The sequence below is a fragment of the Mytilus trossulus genome, chromosome 1, assembly GCF_036588685.1.
Source record: "Mytilus trossulus isolate FHL-02 chromosome 1, PNRI_Mtr1.1.1.hap1, whole genome shotgun sequence".
Classification (NCBI taxonomy): Eukaryota; Metazoa; Mollusca; class Bivalvia; order Mytilida; family Mytilidae; genus Mytilus; species Mytilus trossulus.
Window position 1 is genome coordinate 106,314,490 of NC_086373.1, and position 21,882 is coordinate 106,336,371.

At 31.4% G+C, this 21,882-nt stretch overlaps 1 protein-coding gene across 10 annotated transcripts in view; it reads left to right on the forward strand.

The window, feature by feature from the left end:
• LOC134695971 (3',5'-cyclic-AMP phosphodiesterase 4C-like) overlaps window positions 1-21,882 on the forward strand; it is a 230,171-nt gene that overhangs the window by 99,487 nt on the left and 108,802 nt on the right. For 2 of the 10 annotated variants that reach the window (XM_063557532.1, XM_063557570.1), the window contains exon 1: window positions 6,444-6,878. The exons of 7 other annotated variants lie outside the window; for them this stretch is intronic. In XM_063557532.1, coding sequence (XP_063413602.1) covers window positions 6,826-6,878 — 53 coding nt within the window. In that variant the 5' untranslated portion in view covers window positions 6,444-6,825. Of the gene's footprint in view, window positions 1-6,443; window positions 6,879-10,932; window positions 10,977-21,882 lie in introns of those variants that run through there. One more of the 10 variants, XM_063557561.1, reaches the window with a different exon arrangement.

Consider the following 21,882-nt stretch of genomic DNA (forward strand, 5'->3'; position numbering starts at 1 on the left):
CAATGACAATATTTAACAAACAATGACATGTTTCTCTTGTTACCATTGATTACTTGACACAACAATGCCTTATAGATAATTATAGCTTTCCATTCTATCACACTATTTCTCTTTAGCAATGATCATATCAGTGCAAAGTTTGCAGTTTTATGTCAATGTTGACTGTTATAATGGATTCTTTCTTTCTGTGAACTTTACTATCATAAAATTGATAGTTGAAGGGCATAACATTTTACCTGAAATTGGCTTAAAATAATGTGTACAATTAACACAAGAATGGTATAATTTCTCCATTTGAAAAGATGTTGATATGGTGAATGTTGAGTTCTTAATTAAACCGATATATGTATGCTAAACTTGTCAAGTTCACCATTACTAAGTTATTAACAAAAGTTCTCTGTCTGACAGTAGACTTAAACTTGCCAAGTTATCCATCACAAAGTTTACAAAATTTGCCAAGTTCACCATTACTAAGTTTCTTACCAGAGTTTTTCATCTGAAAGTCCACAGATATTAACCAAAGTTATCAATCTGACTGTACATTAAAACTTGCCAAGTTATCCATCTGACTACACTAAAACTTGCCAAGTTATCCATCTGACTACACTAAAACTTGCCAAGTTATCAATTTGACTGAACACTAAAACTTGCCAAGTTATCAATCTGACTACACTAAAACTTGCCAAGTTATCCATCTGACTGTACACTAAAACTTGCCAAGTTATCAATCTCACTGTACACTAAAACTTGCCAAGTTATTCATCTGACTGTACACTAAAACTTGCCAAGTTATCCATCTGACTGTACACTAAAACTTGCCAAGTTATCCATCTGACTGTACACTAAAACTTGCCAAGTTATCCATCTGACTGTACACTAAAACTTGCCAAGTTATCCATCTGACTGTACACTAAAACTTGCCAAGTTATCCATCTGACTGTACACTAAAACTTGCCAAGTTATCCATCTGACTGTACATTAAAACTTGCCAAGTTATCCATCTGACAGTACACTAAAACTTGCCAAGTTATCCATCTGACTGTACACTAAAACTTGCCAAGTTATCCATCTGACTGTACACTAAAACTTGCCAAGTTATCCATCTGACTGTACACTAAAACTTGCCAAGTTATCCATCTGACTGTACATTAAAACTTGCCAAGTTATCCATCTGACAGTACACAGTTAGTTAAACTTGTTATAAACTGATGTTGTGTTCTGTCACTCATTCAAAGCAACTTCAGTAAGTGTAATACTATTATAAATTGTTTGGGGAAAATTATAAATAGTTGTTGAAAATATACTAGCTGTTAAATCAAAATGCTCATGAAAAGCCTTAAAATTTACATTAGTGGCTATCATTTTTATTTTCAAATAAATATCATATTGTTATCAAAATACATCAGAGGATGACTAAAGTAGGGTTGGGGCAGGCCTCCTCCCCTTTCTGGGGATAGGGCATCATTGTAAAATTGAGAAAATAAATGGGGAATGTGTCAAAGCGACAACAACCCGACCATAGAGCAGACAACAGCCGAAGGCCACCAATGGGTCTAAATTGTAGCATAAATGGAGCGGGCCCACTTCTATGCAATCAGTTGGTCTTCTCTTATGAAAATTTCTGGATCCGCCACTCTACATGTAAACAGTTGAAGCCAACTATTATAAGGTGGTAGTATTCTTGCTATTATTGTCACTCAGGAATAACTAACATTTGTCATATCCAATAATTTCTTGATGGTCGAAACATTTAATCATGTTGTGATATTATTAATTATATTGATATTACTCTATGTCCTTACACATGGGAAATTATTGTTATGCATCTAACAGGTTCATTTTAATGCATGTACTTTTACTTTCTTTCACATGGTACAATAATCATTCAATTTAATAAGATTTAAATTGGAAGAAAATCAGTGTTTTTTGTGATGAGTTGTTTTGTAGAATGTTTGTGACAATCTGATTGGTTATTGTCATTTGACATTACAACACTCCCCTTCTTCACAGAATTGCCCTATTTACACTTGAATCTGTCCATGTTAGTTTATTGATACTGTCACTTAACCTATATTATGTAAATGGTATACAAACATGCCTTGACATACTCTTTGTTGGAATAACAGCTTTAATTTCTTGACACTTTTAACAGTTTGTAAGATACAAAAATTAAAAGTCCAAATTGAATTTGCACTATGTTCTTTTTCAATATAAGAGCAATTGGTAAGGTTTCTTTTTGTGCAAATGCTCAGTGTTGAAGACCATTCTTTGATCTATAATGGTTAAATTTTACAAATTGTGACTTTGATGGAGAGTTGTCTCATTGGCACTCATACTCACATTTTTAATGTGCGTATTGTTATGCGTTTACTTTTCTATATTGGTAAGAGGTATAGGGGGAGGGTTGAGATCTCACAAACATGTTTAACCCCGCCGCATTTTTGCACCTGTCCCAAGTCAGGAGCCTCTGGCCTTTGTTAGTCTTGTATTATTTTAATTTTAGTTTCTTGTGTACAATTTGGAAATTAGTATGGCGTTCATTATCACTGAACTAGTATATATTTGTTAAGGGGCCAGCTGAAGGAAGCCTCCAGGTGCGGGAATTTCTCACTACATTGAAGACCTGTTGGTGACCTTCTGCTGTTGTTTTTTTATCTGGTCAGGTTGTTGTCTCTTTGACACATTCCCCATTTCCATTCTCAATTTTACATCTTTTTATATCTATATACAATAAGAATAAAAGTTGTATTCTTGAAAGTAACTTCTACCATCAAACATGGTCGTAAAAATCTACACTGAGCCACACTGACATTTTCTTGCTTTAATTTGACCCCTGTCCAGTTATAAAGGGGAATCCTTATGAGATGTCATTAAATGTAATGTCTTGAAATGAGATTGGATTAACCATGCTAGAATAAGATTAAATTACTGAAAGACCCCTCTTAAATTATAGAAATATATCCTTTTGTATTACCCATAATAACTAATGCCCTCATGGGTGTATCTAAGACTTATATGTTAGCAGTACTGTTAACATTCTAATTATTGACGGACCTTGATGCTGGCACTGGACAGTATAAATCACAGCTCAGAATTGACAAGCTAATCAGTATACCTCTATAATTTTCTGTCTTCTGTGTTTACATCTAATCCTGAACCTTATAATATATGTTATGAAATTATCATTTATCTGTATAGTGTCATATATAAGTAAAAGTTTTCAATGTTCAGTAATGCATTATATTGATCTTGGATAAAACCTGATCCATTTTCATCCCTGTGTAAAACCATTACTATAGACGTGCTTTTTATTACTCATTTTTAATTTTATGTGTTTTAGATAAAAAAAAAGATATGTAGTTACGATTTAATAGACTTGCAGTTGATTATTTGAAGATAGTACATATAAGTAATCAACACATTTTCATTTCTTACGTCTTTTGGGACATTCTTGTTATATTTTCATTTCTTATGTCTTTTGGGACATTCTTGTTATATTTTGATATGTTTGTATCATCTCAAGTATTTCGAATATTTGGTTATATTTAGGAATTTTGTTTCGGGTGAATACATGTAATTAAAAGTTATTCGATTTTTTCTTGAGATAATAATTTTGATAATAACTGCCTTGAATATGAGATGAATTATCCCAGGTTTATACTCCTCGTTTGGTTTATGAGATACTGACTCCATGGATAGCATGTTGATTAGGTGACAAGGCAGAGGACTGTAGGGAATAATTTTACGTTGCAAATTCTTTGCAGAAATGCTTTATAATATTGTAAAGTACTTTTCTATAATTGAATCAATGTCTAAGATTTTTTACTATGAGAGGTATTGCCAGACATATAATATATTTAATGACAGTAAATGAAATATATTATGCAAACCTATTGTAATGTTACAAAAACCAACATTTTACTTGGTCAATTGACCAATTTACTATGGAGCCACATTCAATATGATACCAACTGACCCACAACTCAACCATGTATGAATAAACAATTTGTATGAAATAATGAAAGTTTGTACCCACCCATTAAGCCCTTGTATTGACTATAAACATTTAATGATTTCATGGCCTTCAAAAGAATCTACGTTAAGTAGAAAATTATTGTTTTATAATTTAAATTCAACCCATCTTTTGAAGCAGCCTCGTTGCCCTTGAATTTGATCCAGCGTTCTAATTCAAAATCTTATGTCCATTCAACTGTCTATTGACCCTCTATTGCTTTTAGATTTCTCCATCTTACTTGTATCTCCACTGACAACACATGATATGCAGTCTACTGTAAATTCAGAAATTATAGCATGCATTTATTATTAGGAATGTCAATTTAGACTGAAATGTGATTTTAAGAAAAATCCTGTTTATAATTATTTTTTTTGCATTTCTAACACTGTCGCATTTTCACAATAATAAAAACATTTCAATACTGATTTCCGAATTTACATTATATATCATACCTGACATTCATACCTGGTTTCATAAATGTTTTTCTTAATTAAAACCCACAAAAAATTCGGTGAATTCAAATGTGTATTTATCATGGATGAACCTGCACTTTTGTTTTAGAAATGTCATAATGAATAGAAATACTTCAAATAAGTGAGTATAAATGTCACAAAGTTGCATGTCCTTTAACCAGTTGTACATCAAAAGTTGAAAACTTTTACAGAGGTCTCTTGGAAATCTGCTTTCTATCATAGCAGATAGAGCTCCATAGAAATGTGTAGTCTCTAGGAAATCTGCTTTCTATCATAGCAGATAGAGCTCCATAGAAATGTGTAGTCTCTAGGAAATCTGCTTCTTTCATAGCAGATAGAGCTCCATAAAAGTATGATTATTATCCATAATGTGACAATAATATAGTTACATGTGAATTTAATCTGTGCAGTATAGATTTTAAGTGTTGAGATGAGATAAAGAATCTTTTGAAGAGGTGTAGAGATTTGAACGATTGTTTAAACTCCTTGTATAGAATTGCCTATTTCCTTTCGTTATTATTTATTCATTATTATTTATAACATTATCAATAGTTTCCTATAACATCCTTCCCTACTTATCGGTGTTTGATATTAATTGATTAGATATACATTGAGACAGTCCCCTGAAGAACTACTGTAATGACGTACATTGTCAAATTTATCTCTAAAGAGTTGCTCATGTGGAAAACCATTGCAAAACGTTTATTTTCATGGGATAAAATTTTACCTTTATCAGGAAAAATTAAACAACTGTGTTAAAAGGTAGAATTTGTGACTTAACTGAGCGTAATTGTCAACCTTATTAACTTGCTAGTTTAGACGTTTTATGGTTGAAAGCAAGAAGTTAACAACATTAGAACCAATAATCGGCAATCCCATAACCAAGAGAATTTAGTTCTTTCGTAAAAAGTTTTATGTTCCAAATTAGAGGAAATGATTAGAATGGAGCCCGCTAAGAAAATTGAAATCTTACAGCGCTAGAGAAATTAAAAGTGTTATAAGGAAGTTTGTAATTTGTATTAGATGAAGGCAGGTTTTAGCATACTGACTCAGTGGAGTTTTTTTCGTGGATACTTTTATGTTTCATCAATAGACATAATTACTGCACAGAAGGAAATGATTCTCTGATTTAATTAACCTGTCAGAAACTCGTTAGGAGCTCATTAAGGTGTAATTGTCTGCAAACGAAAGGGCTGCTAATTAATTTGGCATTTTATTAATATTTTAGATAGGGATTACAGAAGGCTAAGAAAATTTAAATAAGAATGTATATAATGTGAGAAGGAAACTGAGCCATGATTGACGTAAATTCTTGTGAGATAGTTACAGTATGTGATTAGCTTTTTCCGATACTGTAATGTGATATCCTGACATGGTACATCGGACAAACCCTACAAAGTGTGGCATTGTTTACACAATTATATTATTGCAGAAAATCAAATATTTGTGAAATCTAGGATTTTTTTAAAGTGTTCGGAATACATTCATAATATATCAATCAATAAAAAATATTGCTATAATGATATTCAAAATAAACATATAAATGTCACATGTTATAGGAAAGTTAAGCCTAATGTGTCCTAGTCAAACGGTATTATAATGCAATACACACATTTTTATTGAAAAAAAAAAGAAACAACGAAAAAAGTTGGATGAAATAGTTTCGTGTGTGATTTATCACTACAGCTGTTGATAAATATTTGAGGTTCGAAGGACGTTGTGTGACACTGTCAATATTTACTTTTGAATGATCTGTAGTAATTGTTAAATCAATCCTAACTGTTTAAAAACAAGGTGTTAAGTGGAAAGTAATTCTTGTAAAGTACATATACTGTAATATTACACTTAACCTCAGTAATACCTTAGTGTATATTTGTTTTGGAATTATTAATACGGTTTCAGGGATTAACATTTTTCATGACATGTATTAGTTCTGTGATTTCTACAGACTAACCTATTGGAATATCTTGACATAAATTTATTGCATAATTTATTTTCCAAACATATAGATATTTAAAATATTCATGATCGATTTAAATTTTTGTCAACATTTTTGTTTTGACTATAAACATACTGACCCACAGAGTTTTACATAGTGGACAAAGAAGGTCTGATGAAGTGGAATGATTAATAGATCTGTGGACAAGTCGATTAAACATTTAAGGAAGCATCCAGCGGATTTAATCCATCTCATTGCTAGAGAAAATATTAAAAGGAAAGTTATATTTTACGATTCAAACCTATAAAATCTGTGTGTTATGATAGATAAGCCTTCTAATATGATGTAGGATTGAATTCAATGAGATTTTTATTTTTGCAATTCGGTAATATAAAGCCATGTTGACTGTCCCGACAATACAAGAACCTAAGAGAAGACATTCCTGGATATGGTAAGTCAACAAATTTTTAAATTTCAATCAGAAAATTTCTAAAAATAAATATTTATAATGTTTTGAAAAAAAACTAACATACTTTTTTTTTCAAAGGAAATAGACAGGAAGCCTTGTAAATTAAAATTATAAAAATTTAATACTATGCTTTTCCAATTGCTAAAAACAGCTGAAGTAGAAAGTTTATGCACCATTTGATAAAAAAGAGCATAGAAAAATATTAATGAGGGCTATAAAGGTAAAAAAGTTAAAAAAAAGTTGTAAAAAATGATTGAAATTCCCCATGAAACCGACTAGACATATTCATGATGTCAACAAGTTGCCCAGTAGGCCATAATTCTTTGACAAAATTGCCAAAGGTTAATGAAAATTTATAACAGGTTAACAAACATGATTGCTGAATGACCTGGTTGTGTGGCTAATTATCTGATATTATAATTACCGTTTTCTCCCTACTTCAGATAACAAAGGGTATATTACATAGGTCATTCATCCTTTATTTTCACAGTTTGTGGACTCCTTGTTATTATTATTTCATTTTTGCTTATTCAGCTTTTTACATTTTCTGATAACAAGCTATTTCCATCCAATATCTTCTCTAGGTTATATTTTACTTCCAAAGAAGTGTTTTCTGCCCATTTTCGTTTTTAAGGTCTAGATTTTTAAATTGGTTTAGTTAGGTCTTTGTGAACATTCTAGATTTTAAAATTGGTTTAGTTTTTGAACCATTAGTAGAGATGGTCAAGCCTTTATTGTAAATGCTACAAGATCCTGATTTAATGCATGGGATATTTGTCACTGGACATTAAGGAAGTGAACTATCATTCAGATATAGATACAAGCAAAAGGCATACATTTAACCTTTTATTCCGGATCTTTGGGTTCTCTGTTAACCTTTAATCTGATCAATTATAAAATATAACAACTAATCATTATTTTACTACAAAATTTTATGGAATGTAAAAGTTATGAGTAGTGAAGTGATATGAAGATGGGATTCATAGAAAACAATAATGAATTTGTTGGTAAATAATGCTGTAAAAAAATACTTTTTCTTAATAAATCCTTTTTTGTGCTGGCAAAGTAAATGTGAACAATAAATCAATCATCTAAATCTGTATCAGAATGGTTAATTTTGTACTTTGAGTTTGATGGAGTTGTTGTATTTTAATTGTATGCTTTTAAAGTGTCACATTATTAACATGAATAGTTTAGATGCATTAAGATGCAGGCATCTGAATACTGACTGGATGTTCAAATTGTTAATGTTCTTGTCTAATCCCCTTTTTATGGACACCAGTTAATGTCTACAGAACCTGTCACCAGTCTCTAACTAGGGCGGTGTGTCACTCAACATTCAAGATATTTCTGTGCAATTTTATGTGGACTTTTTTTTTTTTTTTTTTGGCAAAGCTTTTACCTCAAAAAAAGATTTTTGTTTTTGTAAAAGAAAAGACTTAAATTAACCAGTAAAATATCAAATGTCATTCCTTTGAATTGACAAATCAGCAACTTGCAAGTTCTAAAGTTGGTTGCTATCTTTAAACATGTTATTCTTTGTAAGTTATATTCATGTGATGAAATATCTTCATTTGAAATTGTCAACTAATGCATGCATACAACCTCAAGTTGTCGGAAAACATTACAAACTGGCTTAGTAACAATAAAATTTAAAAATTCAAATAACAATAAAATTTGAAAATTAATACCATCTACATATGAATGTGCAATCAGAGCTAATTCTGCATTATAATGTGTTATTTTATATTTTAAAAACATATTTACAAATTTTATTCATTGTTTAGTAAAGCAGGTATTTTTTTCTCAAATTATATTTGTAGTTTACCTGTGATGTAAAAACTTCAAGGACATATTTTTTTCTACTGAAAACTTATCTGTTCAAGATACAAATAAGAATTTTTATTTTGTAACTTTTTGTCATGTGTGGAGATCATTTATCTTTCAGACCCACCTTCATCAAAAGCTTGTTTCAGCCAGATTGCAATCTAATTCTAAGCAACAGTTTGAAAATTTGAAAATGATGAACCAAAAGAACCTTGATTTACTTTAATGGGTCCTATTTTGAAATGAGAATTGGGAGACATTATCAACTGAACACAAATCTACTTTGAGATGTCCTTTATTAATGTAAATGACAGGGATTGGTTTTGATACCCTGCCTTGATACTTTTGTTCTGTAAATAAATAATGCTTACTGATAATTGAAAGGAAAATTTATTCTTGTAAAGTTGATATTGGATGTAAGTCTCCAACTGACTGTGAATTGGTGATCTTTAGCTGAATGAAATCTATGGTTAATTTTTGTGGTGGTCCTTATCTGACTGAATGCTATGGTAGATTTCTCTTGTTGTCTCCAGCTGACTGAATGCTATGGTAGATTTCTCTTGTTGTCTCCAGCTGACTGAATGCTATGGTAGATTTCTCTTGTTGTCTCCAGCTGACTGAATGCTATGGTAGATTTCTCTTGTTGTCTCCAGCTGACTGAATGCTATGGTAGATTTCTCTTGTTGTCTCCAGCTGACTGAATGCTATGGTAGAATTCTCTTGTTGTTTACAGCTGACTGAATGCTATGGTAGATTTCTCTTTTTGTCTCCAGCTGACTGAATGCTGTTGTTTATTTCTAATGTGGTCCTCAGCTATGAATGCTGTTGTTTATTTCTAATGTGGTCCTCAGCTATGAATGCTATGGTTGATTTCTAATGAGGTCCACATCTATGAATGCTATGGTTACTTTCTAATGGGGTCCCGAGCTTACTGATATATTTATTTCATTTGTGGATTCCAGCTAACTAATATGCTTATTATACCCCTGCATTGAAAAAAGGGGGTGGGGGTATACTGTTTATTATACCCCCGCTTTGAAAAAGGGGTGTATATTGTTTTGCCTCTGTCTGTCCGTCAGTCCTTCCATCCATCCGTCCCATGAATATTTTCGTTGCATTTTTCTCAGGATTTCTGAAATTTGGTTTCAGGCTTTATATAAGTGAGCTATACCGTGTGATGCATTTTTAGATTCATCACTCTACAAATTCCTATATACCGAACACTTGTATCATTTTACACATGATGGCCGAATTTATTTCTTTTATGTCACCATCTAGCTGAAATGTGTATTTCGATTGTGGACTCAGCTATCTGATAGGTTTATTTAGTCTATTGAAGACTTAGCTATATGATATTTTATAGTGCTTGTGGACCCCAGCTTTTAAACTGGTATGTTTATCAGTCTTTTGTGGACCCCAGCTATTAAACTGGTATGTTTATAAGTCTTTTGTGGACCCCAGCTATTTAACTGGTATGTTTATAAGTCTTTTGTGGACCCAAGCTATTAAACTGGTATGTTTATAAGTCTTTTGTGGACCCCAGCTATCAAACTGGTATGTTTATAAGTCTTTTGTGGACCCCAGCTATTTAACTGGTATGTTTATAAGTCTTTTGTGGACCCCAGCTATTAAACTGGTATGTTTATAAGTCTTTTGTGGACCCCAGCTTTTAAACTGGTATGTTTATGAGTCTTTTGTGAACCCCAGCTATTTAACTGGTATGTTTATAAGTCTTTTGTGGACCCCAGCTATTTATAACTGGTATGTTTATAAGTCTTTTGTGGACCCCAGCTATTAAACTGGTATGTTTATAAGTCTTTTGTGGACCCCAGCTTTTAAACTGGTATGTTTATAAGTCTTTTGTGGACCCCAGCTATTTAACTGGTATGTTTATTAGTCTTTTGTGGACCTGAGCTATTAAATTGGTATGTTTATTAGTCTTTTGTGGACCCCAGCTCACTGATTTGTTTATTTCTCTTGTGGACCTCAGCTAATTACTGATAAACAAATACTATGATTTATTTCCGTAGTAATGTTTCAATTTGATGTGGGAGTCGTTTTACTTTGTATCCTTGTATATTCACCTTAGCCTGCGGTCTCTTACTATATCAGCTGAAACAGTAGTTAATCAAAACACCTGTCTCCTACCTGTATGATGACCTGACATAGGTAACATATATTGATTACAACTTTGTGCAGTAGGGACTGTTTATGTTTATTTAATATGCTCCAACTCAATAGAAGAAAATCCTGGTAAGTTAGTATTTTATATACAATATACAAAACAGGTAAAAATACAGGTATCATACAGGTTATACATTAATACAGCTGTCAGGAGGTTACAGAACTTACTGTAATAGACATGTGAAATTTAAGATGAGAATGAAAGCTGTAATATGATTTATTTTTATCTTTTACTGAATTTCTCATCCAGCATGAATAAGGCAGAAACCTAAATAGAATATGAGACTATGCATAAAATAATATAAATTTAATTGAAATTTGATCCCCTCTCTTGTATATATTTTTGTCCACCATTTCTTCTGGACTAATGAGTTTCAGAGTCCTTGATTTCATTAGCATCTCTTTTACATAGCAACAAACGAGAAATTAAAAAAGGCCAATGTTTTTTTGTATTTCTATACAAAAGTTCATATATTAGCAGAGTCATTTTCAAACTAGTTGTATTTTACATTTTCACTATAGTCAGTACTTGGTAGCCATATTTTTAATGGATTTAAATGCTTTTATAAAGTTTGATACAGTTTAAAAAAAGAGCCTCCAGTAATTTTTTTGGTTGAATAAATCTTTAAATGTAAATAATAATCTTGTTGTCATTTTAGATTTGCTGACGTAATCTTTCGATACATTACGTTACTATTATTTAAGAACAGTTCCTCTCTCAGACTTTCGATATAAATTACGTTACTATTATTTAAAAAGGTCTCCTTCCTCAGACTTTTATTAAACTGTCAGAAATTCAGCTGTGAAAATATTTATATCAAATATCTTCATGTCTGATTAATAAGTTTTAATTGAACCTTGATTGAATTCTGATTAAAAAGAAAGATATAATGAACTAAAGATTTCTTTAAATGTGAGTTTAAAAATAAAAACAAGTATTGCAACATTAGTTTCAGACCCACATGGAGAAAAGTAATGTTAGTTTTACTGATTTGAAATGTTTAAAAATTGAGGACAATAAGAAAAGAAGTAAGACATGTACCATTAGGTGGTATAATTGGGACAGATTAACATACAACTGGATATTTATATGGAGAGAACTATAGATATAGGAAGATGTGGTGTGAGTGCCAATGAGACAACTCTCCATCCAAAAAACAATTTAAAAAGTAAACCATTATAGGTTAAAGTACGGCCTTCAACACGGAGCCTTGGCTCACACCGAACAACAAGCTATAAAGGGCCCCAAAATTACTAGTGTAAAACCATTCAAACGGGAAAACCAACGGTCTAATCTATATAAACAAAACGAGAAACGAGAAACACGTATATATTACATAAACAAACAACAACTACTGTACATCAGATTCCTGACTTAGGACAGGTGCAAACATTTGCAGCTGGATTAAACGTTATAATGGATCCAAACCTTCTCCCTTTTTCTGAAACAATAGCATAACATCACAACATAGAAAAACATACGATAAAATATAATTGGCAGGCTTAACTCAATCAAAAAACGTATGATTACACAATGAAAGAATTTACTTTAAGTTTACATAGTGATGAGATACGTTGTCAGTTTTGATTAGTGGTCAGCAATATTTGAGACAACCTATGAAATACTTATTTTATAACAATAACAGTATCTTAGTACAGAGTAGAACCATGTATGTGATAACAGCCTATTATTGTAAGATTTTGTCTGGGATATATTGAGGTTTTTCAGGTGCTAATATTGCTTTTTTTGTTTGACAGAAATTTTTGGGCACGGAAAGATTTCTGGGAATGGTGGCCCATTTTAGACATGCATTGCCACCTTTCTTTTCATGTAAGACTTAATAGGTTTCAAAAATGCATGTTTATTTGTTTGTTGTTGGTAGGATTAAGTCCATTTCCAATATTTAGCATACTAAATTGAAATTTTCACTTATACACTGTGGTTTTTTTTTAGGAAAAGAAGTATATAGCTTTGAATTGAAAATGAAAATGAAAGATTTATTATTATCTAGATTATTTGCTAGGGAAAGCTGCAATGTAAACTTGATATTGTCCCAAGATAAGTTACAATATATACTGACTGCAATGTAAACTTAAAAGTATCATTGATTTTTAATGAACATCAAACAATATGAAACACTTTAATGCTTCCTTTTTATTGACTCTTTTACCTGAGATATGACAACTGTATGCTGCAGACAGATTTTTCAAACAGATCGATACCATATAAATCTGATGACTAACAATTAATGGAAAATTAATCGGAAAAAAATAAACTCTTTCTGTGCTGATGAGGTATTGCACCAAAAATAGTGCAAAATAATATATGAAGTAACAGAAAAGATTTTTGAAATGATACAACATACTGAATATCACATGACTGATTTGTTTTAGCTGACCTAGGCTGTAGAGCCTTAAGCTTAAGTCATCACTGACCATTTATTATTGTTCCTTCATTATTTTTTTAGTTTCTCCTGTGAAATTTATAGGTCAATATGGAGCAAACCATAAACAAAAATAAAGTATATAAGGTCATTAGGGGCCAGCTGAAGGACTCCTCAAGGTGCGAGAATTTCTTGTTACATTGAAGACCTGTTGGTGACCTTCTGCTGTTGTTTTTTCTATGATTGGGTTGTTGTCTCATTGATACATTCCCCATTTCCATTCTCAATTTTATTTATAAAAATCTTCATTTCGTTTCAAGTAGATAAATAAAAACAATACTTAGCTTGTTTTTCCTCTGAAACTACAAAGCCCAGCAATTTATAACATATTTAGAGAATTTTTTTTTTTTATTATTCATGAGTCTATTGTTACAATAATAAATCTCTGTTGATAACGTGGCAAACATGTCAGCAATGAAGTATAATCATTGTAATCAGATATAGAGGCTTTAAATTCTGGTTAATCCATTTTGAAATTTTTCATATTTTCTCTGTATGTGTCATACCGTATGAAACTTTAGTTGAATGATGATTAGACTAAAGAAGACCCTAAAAAAGTAAAACATTTACCTTATAATTCAGAATTATGAAAAAGTCACAAAACTGAAAGGGAAATAACTCTTCAAAAATTTATTTTGTATCATGCACTTGGAATACAAACTCTTCAATCACATGATGTAAGAAGATTTCGACATTGATGAAATACATCTGAAAGGTCTGTAAAATTTCAAAACATGGAATATACATTAGCAATTACAGAAATGCCCAGTGCGTTGGAAAATAAATTTTTCAAAATTGACGCAATTACAGTCATTTCCTTTCAGGCAATTTTGTGAATTATTTAGTAGATTTGAGTGATAAGAAATTAGAGAAAGTTTAGAATCAATCTTATAATGCTGGGAGGAAAAGCCATAATTATACTGTCAAACAGAGTTCAGTGATAACTGGCTGTGACAATGATCAAAGGATTACAGCACAGATTTAGGATCAACACAAGGGATTATCAATATCTGTTAGCAGCCAAAATTAGATAGAAGAAAAATAAGTATTCAATGAATAAATGCAGAAAAATCATGAGATGGGATCATTAAGAATAAGAATGTTCAGGCCCGTAGCCAGGAATTTCTAAAGGGGGGTTCGTTTGACTCACAAACTCAACTTGAACAGTCACAATTCGAACAGAACGTCGACTTTAACAGTGCTTATTAGTTTTCAAGGGGCTACGGGTATGATGTTTTATTATTCCAATCAAGGTCTTAAGACAAGGGATTTTCAATATCTGTAATATAGATTATGAAAATATGTACAGCCAAAATAAAATATAACAAAAAATAACGAATACGTGATTAAATGTAGATAAATTATAAGATGGGAAAATAGTGTGGTCAAATATGTCATGTCATTGATGCTACATAAAAAATGTGAAAAAATATTTAGTTGTTCCAATACTATCAGAATTTCTCTTCCAAATTTTTATTTGATATGAACCATTTACGTGTTTTGAACTATCTTACTTGTTAATTGTTATTTTCTATGTTGTTCTGAATGCAGCAAATGTGTGAGAATTTGGAATAAATAAGAGTCCTAGAAAACTGGATTTGCAAACCTTAGTAATGTTAGTTATCTTTGAGGTGGCAGAGGTAAAGAATGTATGCTTACCCAGCAATACAATTATATTGTGAAAAAACTAAATTTTCATTTAAGTTTAGTAAATGTTATCTAGTAGTCACTGAAAACCTAAGAAATTCTGAAGGACACTTTATTTGAGATAATGCATCTTTTCTTCTGACTAGACAAGAGGCAGATGAGTTATATATAGTTGCTGTGTTGGTAGAAACTAAAATTGCCATCCTGAACATGCATGGCATATTTGCCACTGCACATAAGCAACTAGCAATCAATCAAATAAGAGTGCTGAGACAAACCTTCAGCTATCAAAATATAACTTTTAATTTAACTGCAATTATTATGTAATAATCTGTAGCAGTAATATAACAATAATTTGATTTGATTGTACTTAAGGACCAAACATCATTCTTTGTGCGTAACATTCAAATATCACAAAAATCTTAATTTGTAACCTACATAGTTTTCAAGGATATTTTTTATCCATTATATAACCTTTTCCGATATTTTGTTACATAATAAAAGATTTCAAGAGTTACTGGCCTTGGTATGAGCTGACATACATTGACAATTGATAGGGTGTGGAGGTCTTTTCAGATAGTTTTAATGATAATGATTTTAAATTCAGTTGAAACCCTGACCTTGTGTTACTTTTGTATCAAGATAGAATATATGATAACTTAATTGTTTCTTTTCTATTGATAAAAGGACCTTTTAACCACCAGTTAAAGGCAAATCATGAAGGTGTCATATGTTTTCCAAAAATATGATGCTGTAAATGATTTTTCACAATGAAGTTGAACACCAAATTATGCAGTTAAAAGGCTATTGATTTTGGAGGGAGCTATAAATTTAATTGGGTATACTTCACATTTTATTTTCATCTTTGACAGACATCATGAAGCATATGGTGTACCAATGATGAGTCAAACCCACTCTAGAAGTCAATAACGAATGTATGGTGCTCCTTTTATGATATATATCACTTTATCTGTAGACAATAGGCTAATTAACAATCAATAACATGATGTTTTACTGATGGGCAAACCTCATCATTCACTGCTTATCGATCATGCTGCTGTGATCACTGTGAATCATTCATTTATATGTCTTAAATCTTCTACAAAGTAAACCAGGCCAAAAGTTGTAGGTGCTATATTGTATATTACACTGGCCAAATTTATGTTGACATAAACAAGGATGTCTTTAATAGGTGCATAGTTCTCATATCAAGGTCAAGCAATCTGAAGTTAATCTCATTTCATTGCTCTATTATGTCATGGAGACTAAAATAATAAATTGTAATGCAATAAAATATTGTCTGCCAATATTAGATGTGTTTACCTAGAATAATTGACGTTGAAATATTTGCCACTGGCCTATCATTTGAATATGCATCTATTTATTTGCCACTGGCTCTATTATTCTGCATGTGCATATATATATATATTTGCCTCAAGCCTTAATTACTTAATGTGCAGGTGATATTTGCCATTATAAAGCATGGTTTGTCACATAACATTCCCAAGGACAAGTTTTATTGTACATGTATAGTCATTTGTATCACAAAACAAATTTAAATTATTTGGATTAATTGCCCATTAGAACATATTCTTATTTGGATTTTTTTTATATTTCTTTTGAATGATTATGCAGGTGAAATGATGTAACACAACCCTGACATTATATTGAACAGAAGAATAATTGAAGCAATGATCATAGGGAGACTATTGGCAAACAATGAACATAGATCACTTATCAATTACTGCATCATTTGTTTGACTTGCATATCTGTTTTTGTTGGATGCACACAAATATGTGATTTATTGGTTCTTGGCCATATTGTCTAAGTCTCATCACTGTAAGGTCAAACAGGTGCTCCCTTAATGATATCACTTTGTCAATAGAAACTCAAGGTTGTCATAGAAATCTTTACAGTATTATCATGATGATTGCCAATGAGACAACGATTCACCAGAGACTCTGCCTGAACAAGGATGTAAACAACTAGAGGGCAGGTCAAGATTGTTCCATTCTAGAATTAAGTCACATCAGATCTTTACCTCAGGGTCTTTTTTTAAAAGGGGTATAGATCTTCACAGGAATTTCAAATTCTGACCAATAAGGAATGAAAAGAAGGATTCACCATAGATTGAAAATCAATAAATAAACATCTGATTGGGAAAAGTTCAAATTGACTTTGATTACAGCTGTTTTTATGTATGAATAATCTGTCCCATAGTAAAGTTCATCACTGATACAGATTAGATTATGTCAGTAAAAGAGTTTTGGAAATACATGGAGAAAGACAGGAAAGAGACAATTACTCAGACAATAATTCTTATTTACTCTCTCTGGTATATTGAAAAAATGACTAATATGGCCCCATGGTATATGTTAAAGTAAATTGTTTGTAAATTGGATGTTGTAAATCAGCCTGAATTGTTTGATTGGTTTTGAACCCACAAGAGATTTACTGGAATAATTGATATCAAAGATTGATTAGGAAGTATGTAGATCAAGCAGATTTATAAACCTTTGTTAACTCCAGGGGAATCTAAGGATCAGATCTAAGGAGTAGAGTAAGACATGTAATCTACTAAGTGCCTGAGAGGTTACTAATGGGAGACCTTACTCAGGGGAATCTAAGGAGTTGAGTGCATGGGATTACTGATGAATGGCAAAGAATATTTTAAATAAAAAATGGAGGTCGAAGTGTATTTTGAGTAAAAAGAACTTAGTGCCATTAGAAGTTAGTGATGATGATAATTGATCCTTGTTTAATGTCCAGTGGCAGATAGTACATGTATATAAGAATGGGATCACATGTATGTTAGTATCATTGTAGTATTATTTGTCCAATACAATACATGGATTATACTTCCATGTTTATAATGATCCTTGTTATGACAGGTCATTCCTTCATTCTATCTGTCCATCTGTCTTTAAGACCTTGAATCTTTCAACTTTTTTTTTGGGGGGGGGGAGGGGTTTATGGAAAGGAATGATTTTATATTTGTTCTGTAGCTGTGGAGATGTCAATTTTTATATCTTAAATGTAGTTACTTCCTGTTTGATGATAGATTTCTTATGAAGCACAGAAGCACTTCATTCTAGAAATGTGTGCATGATCTAACATACACATAATGTAATTATTCAATTATGCACACTGATAATCATGCTATTATAGATTATGCATGAACCTATAATGAAAGTCAAAAACATATCATTCATTGAACATTTATTTGTGTTAGTAGCTTTATTATGATTGTTTATATATAAGAATAACCTCTAAAAATATTGTATTATAGGGTTATTGCATGAATATTGGGGAATATTGTCCCGAGGCGAATTTTATATTGCACTCGCAAGCTCTACGAGGGACAATATTCCCCAATATTCATGCAATAACCCTTTTATTGTATAGCAACATAATATTTGAAAGTAACATTGGTTTAAACTAAGATTTAAACGTTGATGACGTCATGAATTTTGAAGATTTATTGCACTAGTGTAATATTAGAATTTATTGCACGCTAACTTTTGGTTATGTTCTGTGGGAAATATTATATTGCTATACAATAATAAGTTTTATCATATCATTAGGTTAATTCCATTTTAACTCTTACACCTTCCTGATAATTTGTACATACTAATATGATAGGTGTATGGTGATCTAGAATAACTCAAATACAAAGGTGTATGGTGATCTAAAATAACTCCAAAGCAATGCTGTAATTAACAACCACTCAAATAGTTTAAAAGACAAACACTTTCCAATGGGATATTAGAAAATGATTTGAACATGTTATGACTAATTAAATAGGTGAAACCTAAAAAGTTCAAAACCCTAGAAAAGTAATTCAATAATATTTAGTATTCGGATCAGAAAGAATCCTTATTTTAGTATTGCGCCATAGACTGAAAACCTACAAAGTTGGCAGGGTTTTACAGAGTTCAATAGAGGAATTTGTCCTTTCTATATGGTAGTTTTCTCAGTGGGGAGTCTCATAACATAGAAAAATAATTTTATTGAGATAAGTTTATGTCAACATATTTTGTATGATATTTAAATAATATTATATGAAAATTAGAGTTTGAATTGACATTTAAACATTTAAGTTTTGTTCTAAATATTTCTTCCATCTAATCCAATTTCTGACATTATTCAATATTGAGCAGAAATGTGTTAGATATGCATACAGCAATACAATGAAAGGGAGGTAACCACAACCAAGTCAACTATAAAACTGTTTGAGAAGTTATATCAAGCATTAAAGTTATGTCAAAGCATGAACCTAACGTCAATTAGGTTTTTGACCTTGGTTTTGTTTATCACGTTTTCACTTTCAGAAGAAGTACTTCTGATGATTCTTTTATACACCTTGTTTAAAAAACAAATTTAAATATAGGTAGTACTGAAGATCATAGATCTATGTAACGTCCAGTGAAAAATATTTCATGCATTTTTATGATTATAGCTTGATAAACTGTTTGTTTAATAATCAATTCAATAAGTTCATTAAAATAAGATTTATCTTAGAATGAACATTGCAGATTTTAGATGTCCTTACAGTAGCTTATTGCATGTAATTTTCTATAACAACATTTGCACAGGCATTTTGAATTTTGAATGACATTACAGAATAGACTCTGAAAAGATTAATTTTCAAAACAGATTTGTGGATAGTAATAATATTTTGAATTAGCAGAGAAATTTGTTAATACATCTGAAAACATTTGCTGCTGTATAGTGGTATAGGGATGTTGTTGTCATTTGAAGACTTGGTTTGTACCACGGTTCTATATATTAAAAGGAAAGTTGGAATTGATTTCGTGGGTTATGACTTGAATTATTTAAGAATTTTGAGACATAAAGGGGCCTGATATAAAGCAAACATATTTTTAGTTTCCTGACACTAACTTGAGTATAAGTGTATGGATTTGTATATTTTAGAGTAAAAAACTTTGTTTAAATTGCTTATTCTTGACCAACTTCAATGTGGTTAAAATAATATAGAAAATGTTGGAGTTCTTTGAAATGCCTGATCTTACTGCGTATTTAGAATTAAACAAAGATTGATTTGAATGTGCTGAATCTAATAATGTATACATTTTTAGATTTTGGAATTTCTGCCTTTTTTTGAGTCATTTTCAAATGAGTCCTGATCACCAGAGTTCAAAAGGGTTCAAAATTTAACTTTTTGTTTAACTTCAACAACAAAAAAGTGATAGGTGTTTTTTGGTTATCAGTATGCTGATTTGCTTAAATTTGATCAATTTTATTTTATTTCATTTTACATGAAGAGTTACCTCTCTTTCAATGTTTCAGCTCGTAATGTTTGTCATATATTTAAGGTGATGTGCTAAATTAACTAAGAAATTGGCTGATTCAGAAATATTTGTTTACATGATTATTAAAATCAAAGTTTTGTTTTGAAATGTACAAAAGAGTTTAAGAGTAAGACTTTTTAATGTCAAATTCCAGTCAATAAGGCTTGAATCAGTTAAGTCATAGATCTTTTCAACACTATTGTTAGCCTACCCAGGGGCGGATTTAGGCGGGGGCGTGGCGGGCGTGCGCCCCCCCCTAAAATTTGCAAAGCATGGGTTGACTTCAACATATTTAAAGTATCAGAAGAGACCATTCAATCTTTTTTAACATTCAAAGTATATAAAACAGTCAGTTTAACAGAATCAACGTGATTACTAATCAACTGACCTACGCTTAGTTCTATAAATGATTTCAAAGGGAGAAGTCAAACGCGGAGCTGCATTTGATGACACATATAATAGGTTTTTAGCAGTTACACATGTAAAGTAAAAAAAAAACTGTTACATTGTATTTGCGGTTTTTATAATCAATTTGTTTGATAATTGAAGTTCCAAAACACCCCTTACTCACTTTCACAATTTCATCATGACACGGTCAAGAAAGCAGTCGGCAGGTAAAATTATTTTATAATATCCGTAATGAAAGATAGAAATACTGTTTCAAGCGAAAGGTTAGTTTATTAATTTGTATCTCTGTGTCTATATTTACTTCTCATTTGCAACCTAAATATTTAGCCGAAATCTGTACCGTATTACTGTATGCTTGGGTCCCTAGAAAATAAACATAACTGCGTAAATGCATCTCATTTTGATTTTAGTTGTTTGTGGCGAACACAGTAAAGTCTGGCACGACCTCCGAAAATCAAAAATGTAAAAAACAGATATTATGAAAGGACAATTAAAAATCGCTGGTAAAAGTAGAAATTTTCGTTTGAAAAATATATTGGTCTTGTGAGTAGTTGTGATCTGTCTCGTTCACTATGCGTCCGTCTGTCCGCCCGTCTATCTGTTGATTGTTGTCAGGTGTGGATTAATATAAAAAAGAAGATGTGGTATGATTGCCAATGAGACAACTATCCACAAAAGACCAAAATGACACAAACATTAACAACTATAGGTCACTGTACGGCCTTCAAGGCGGTTTCAGCTTGAAACTTTAATTCCTCACTAATTTTAACGCACAATAGTTCGAGATATCAACATTGCACCCCTTTAGAAGAATATTTCAATAATTTTACTTTAAAAAAACCTCCAAATTTTTTTCGCCTCGCTCCGCTCGGCGAAAATAACAATTTGCGCCCCCCCTAACTTGAAATCCTGGATCCGCCCCTGCTACCTTAGATTCATAGAATATTTTTGATGTTTTATTTCAAAGCTATGTGACAATTTACACCAGATTTGAATAATAAATTTACATGTTGTGCATTAGCTTGAGCTTTTTGGGATTAATTTATCCAACCTGTAAATTGTAGTTGGAGTCATTGTAAGTACATTTATTTCATATCAGTTAAGAATAAGCTTCCCGTATTGGATTAAAAGGGAAAACATGACATTTATTATTCTTCAGTAAA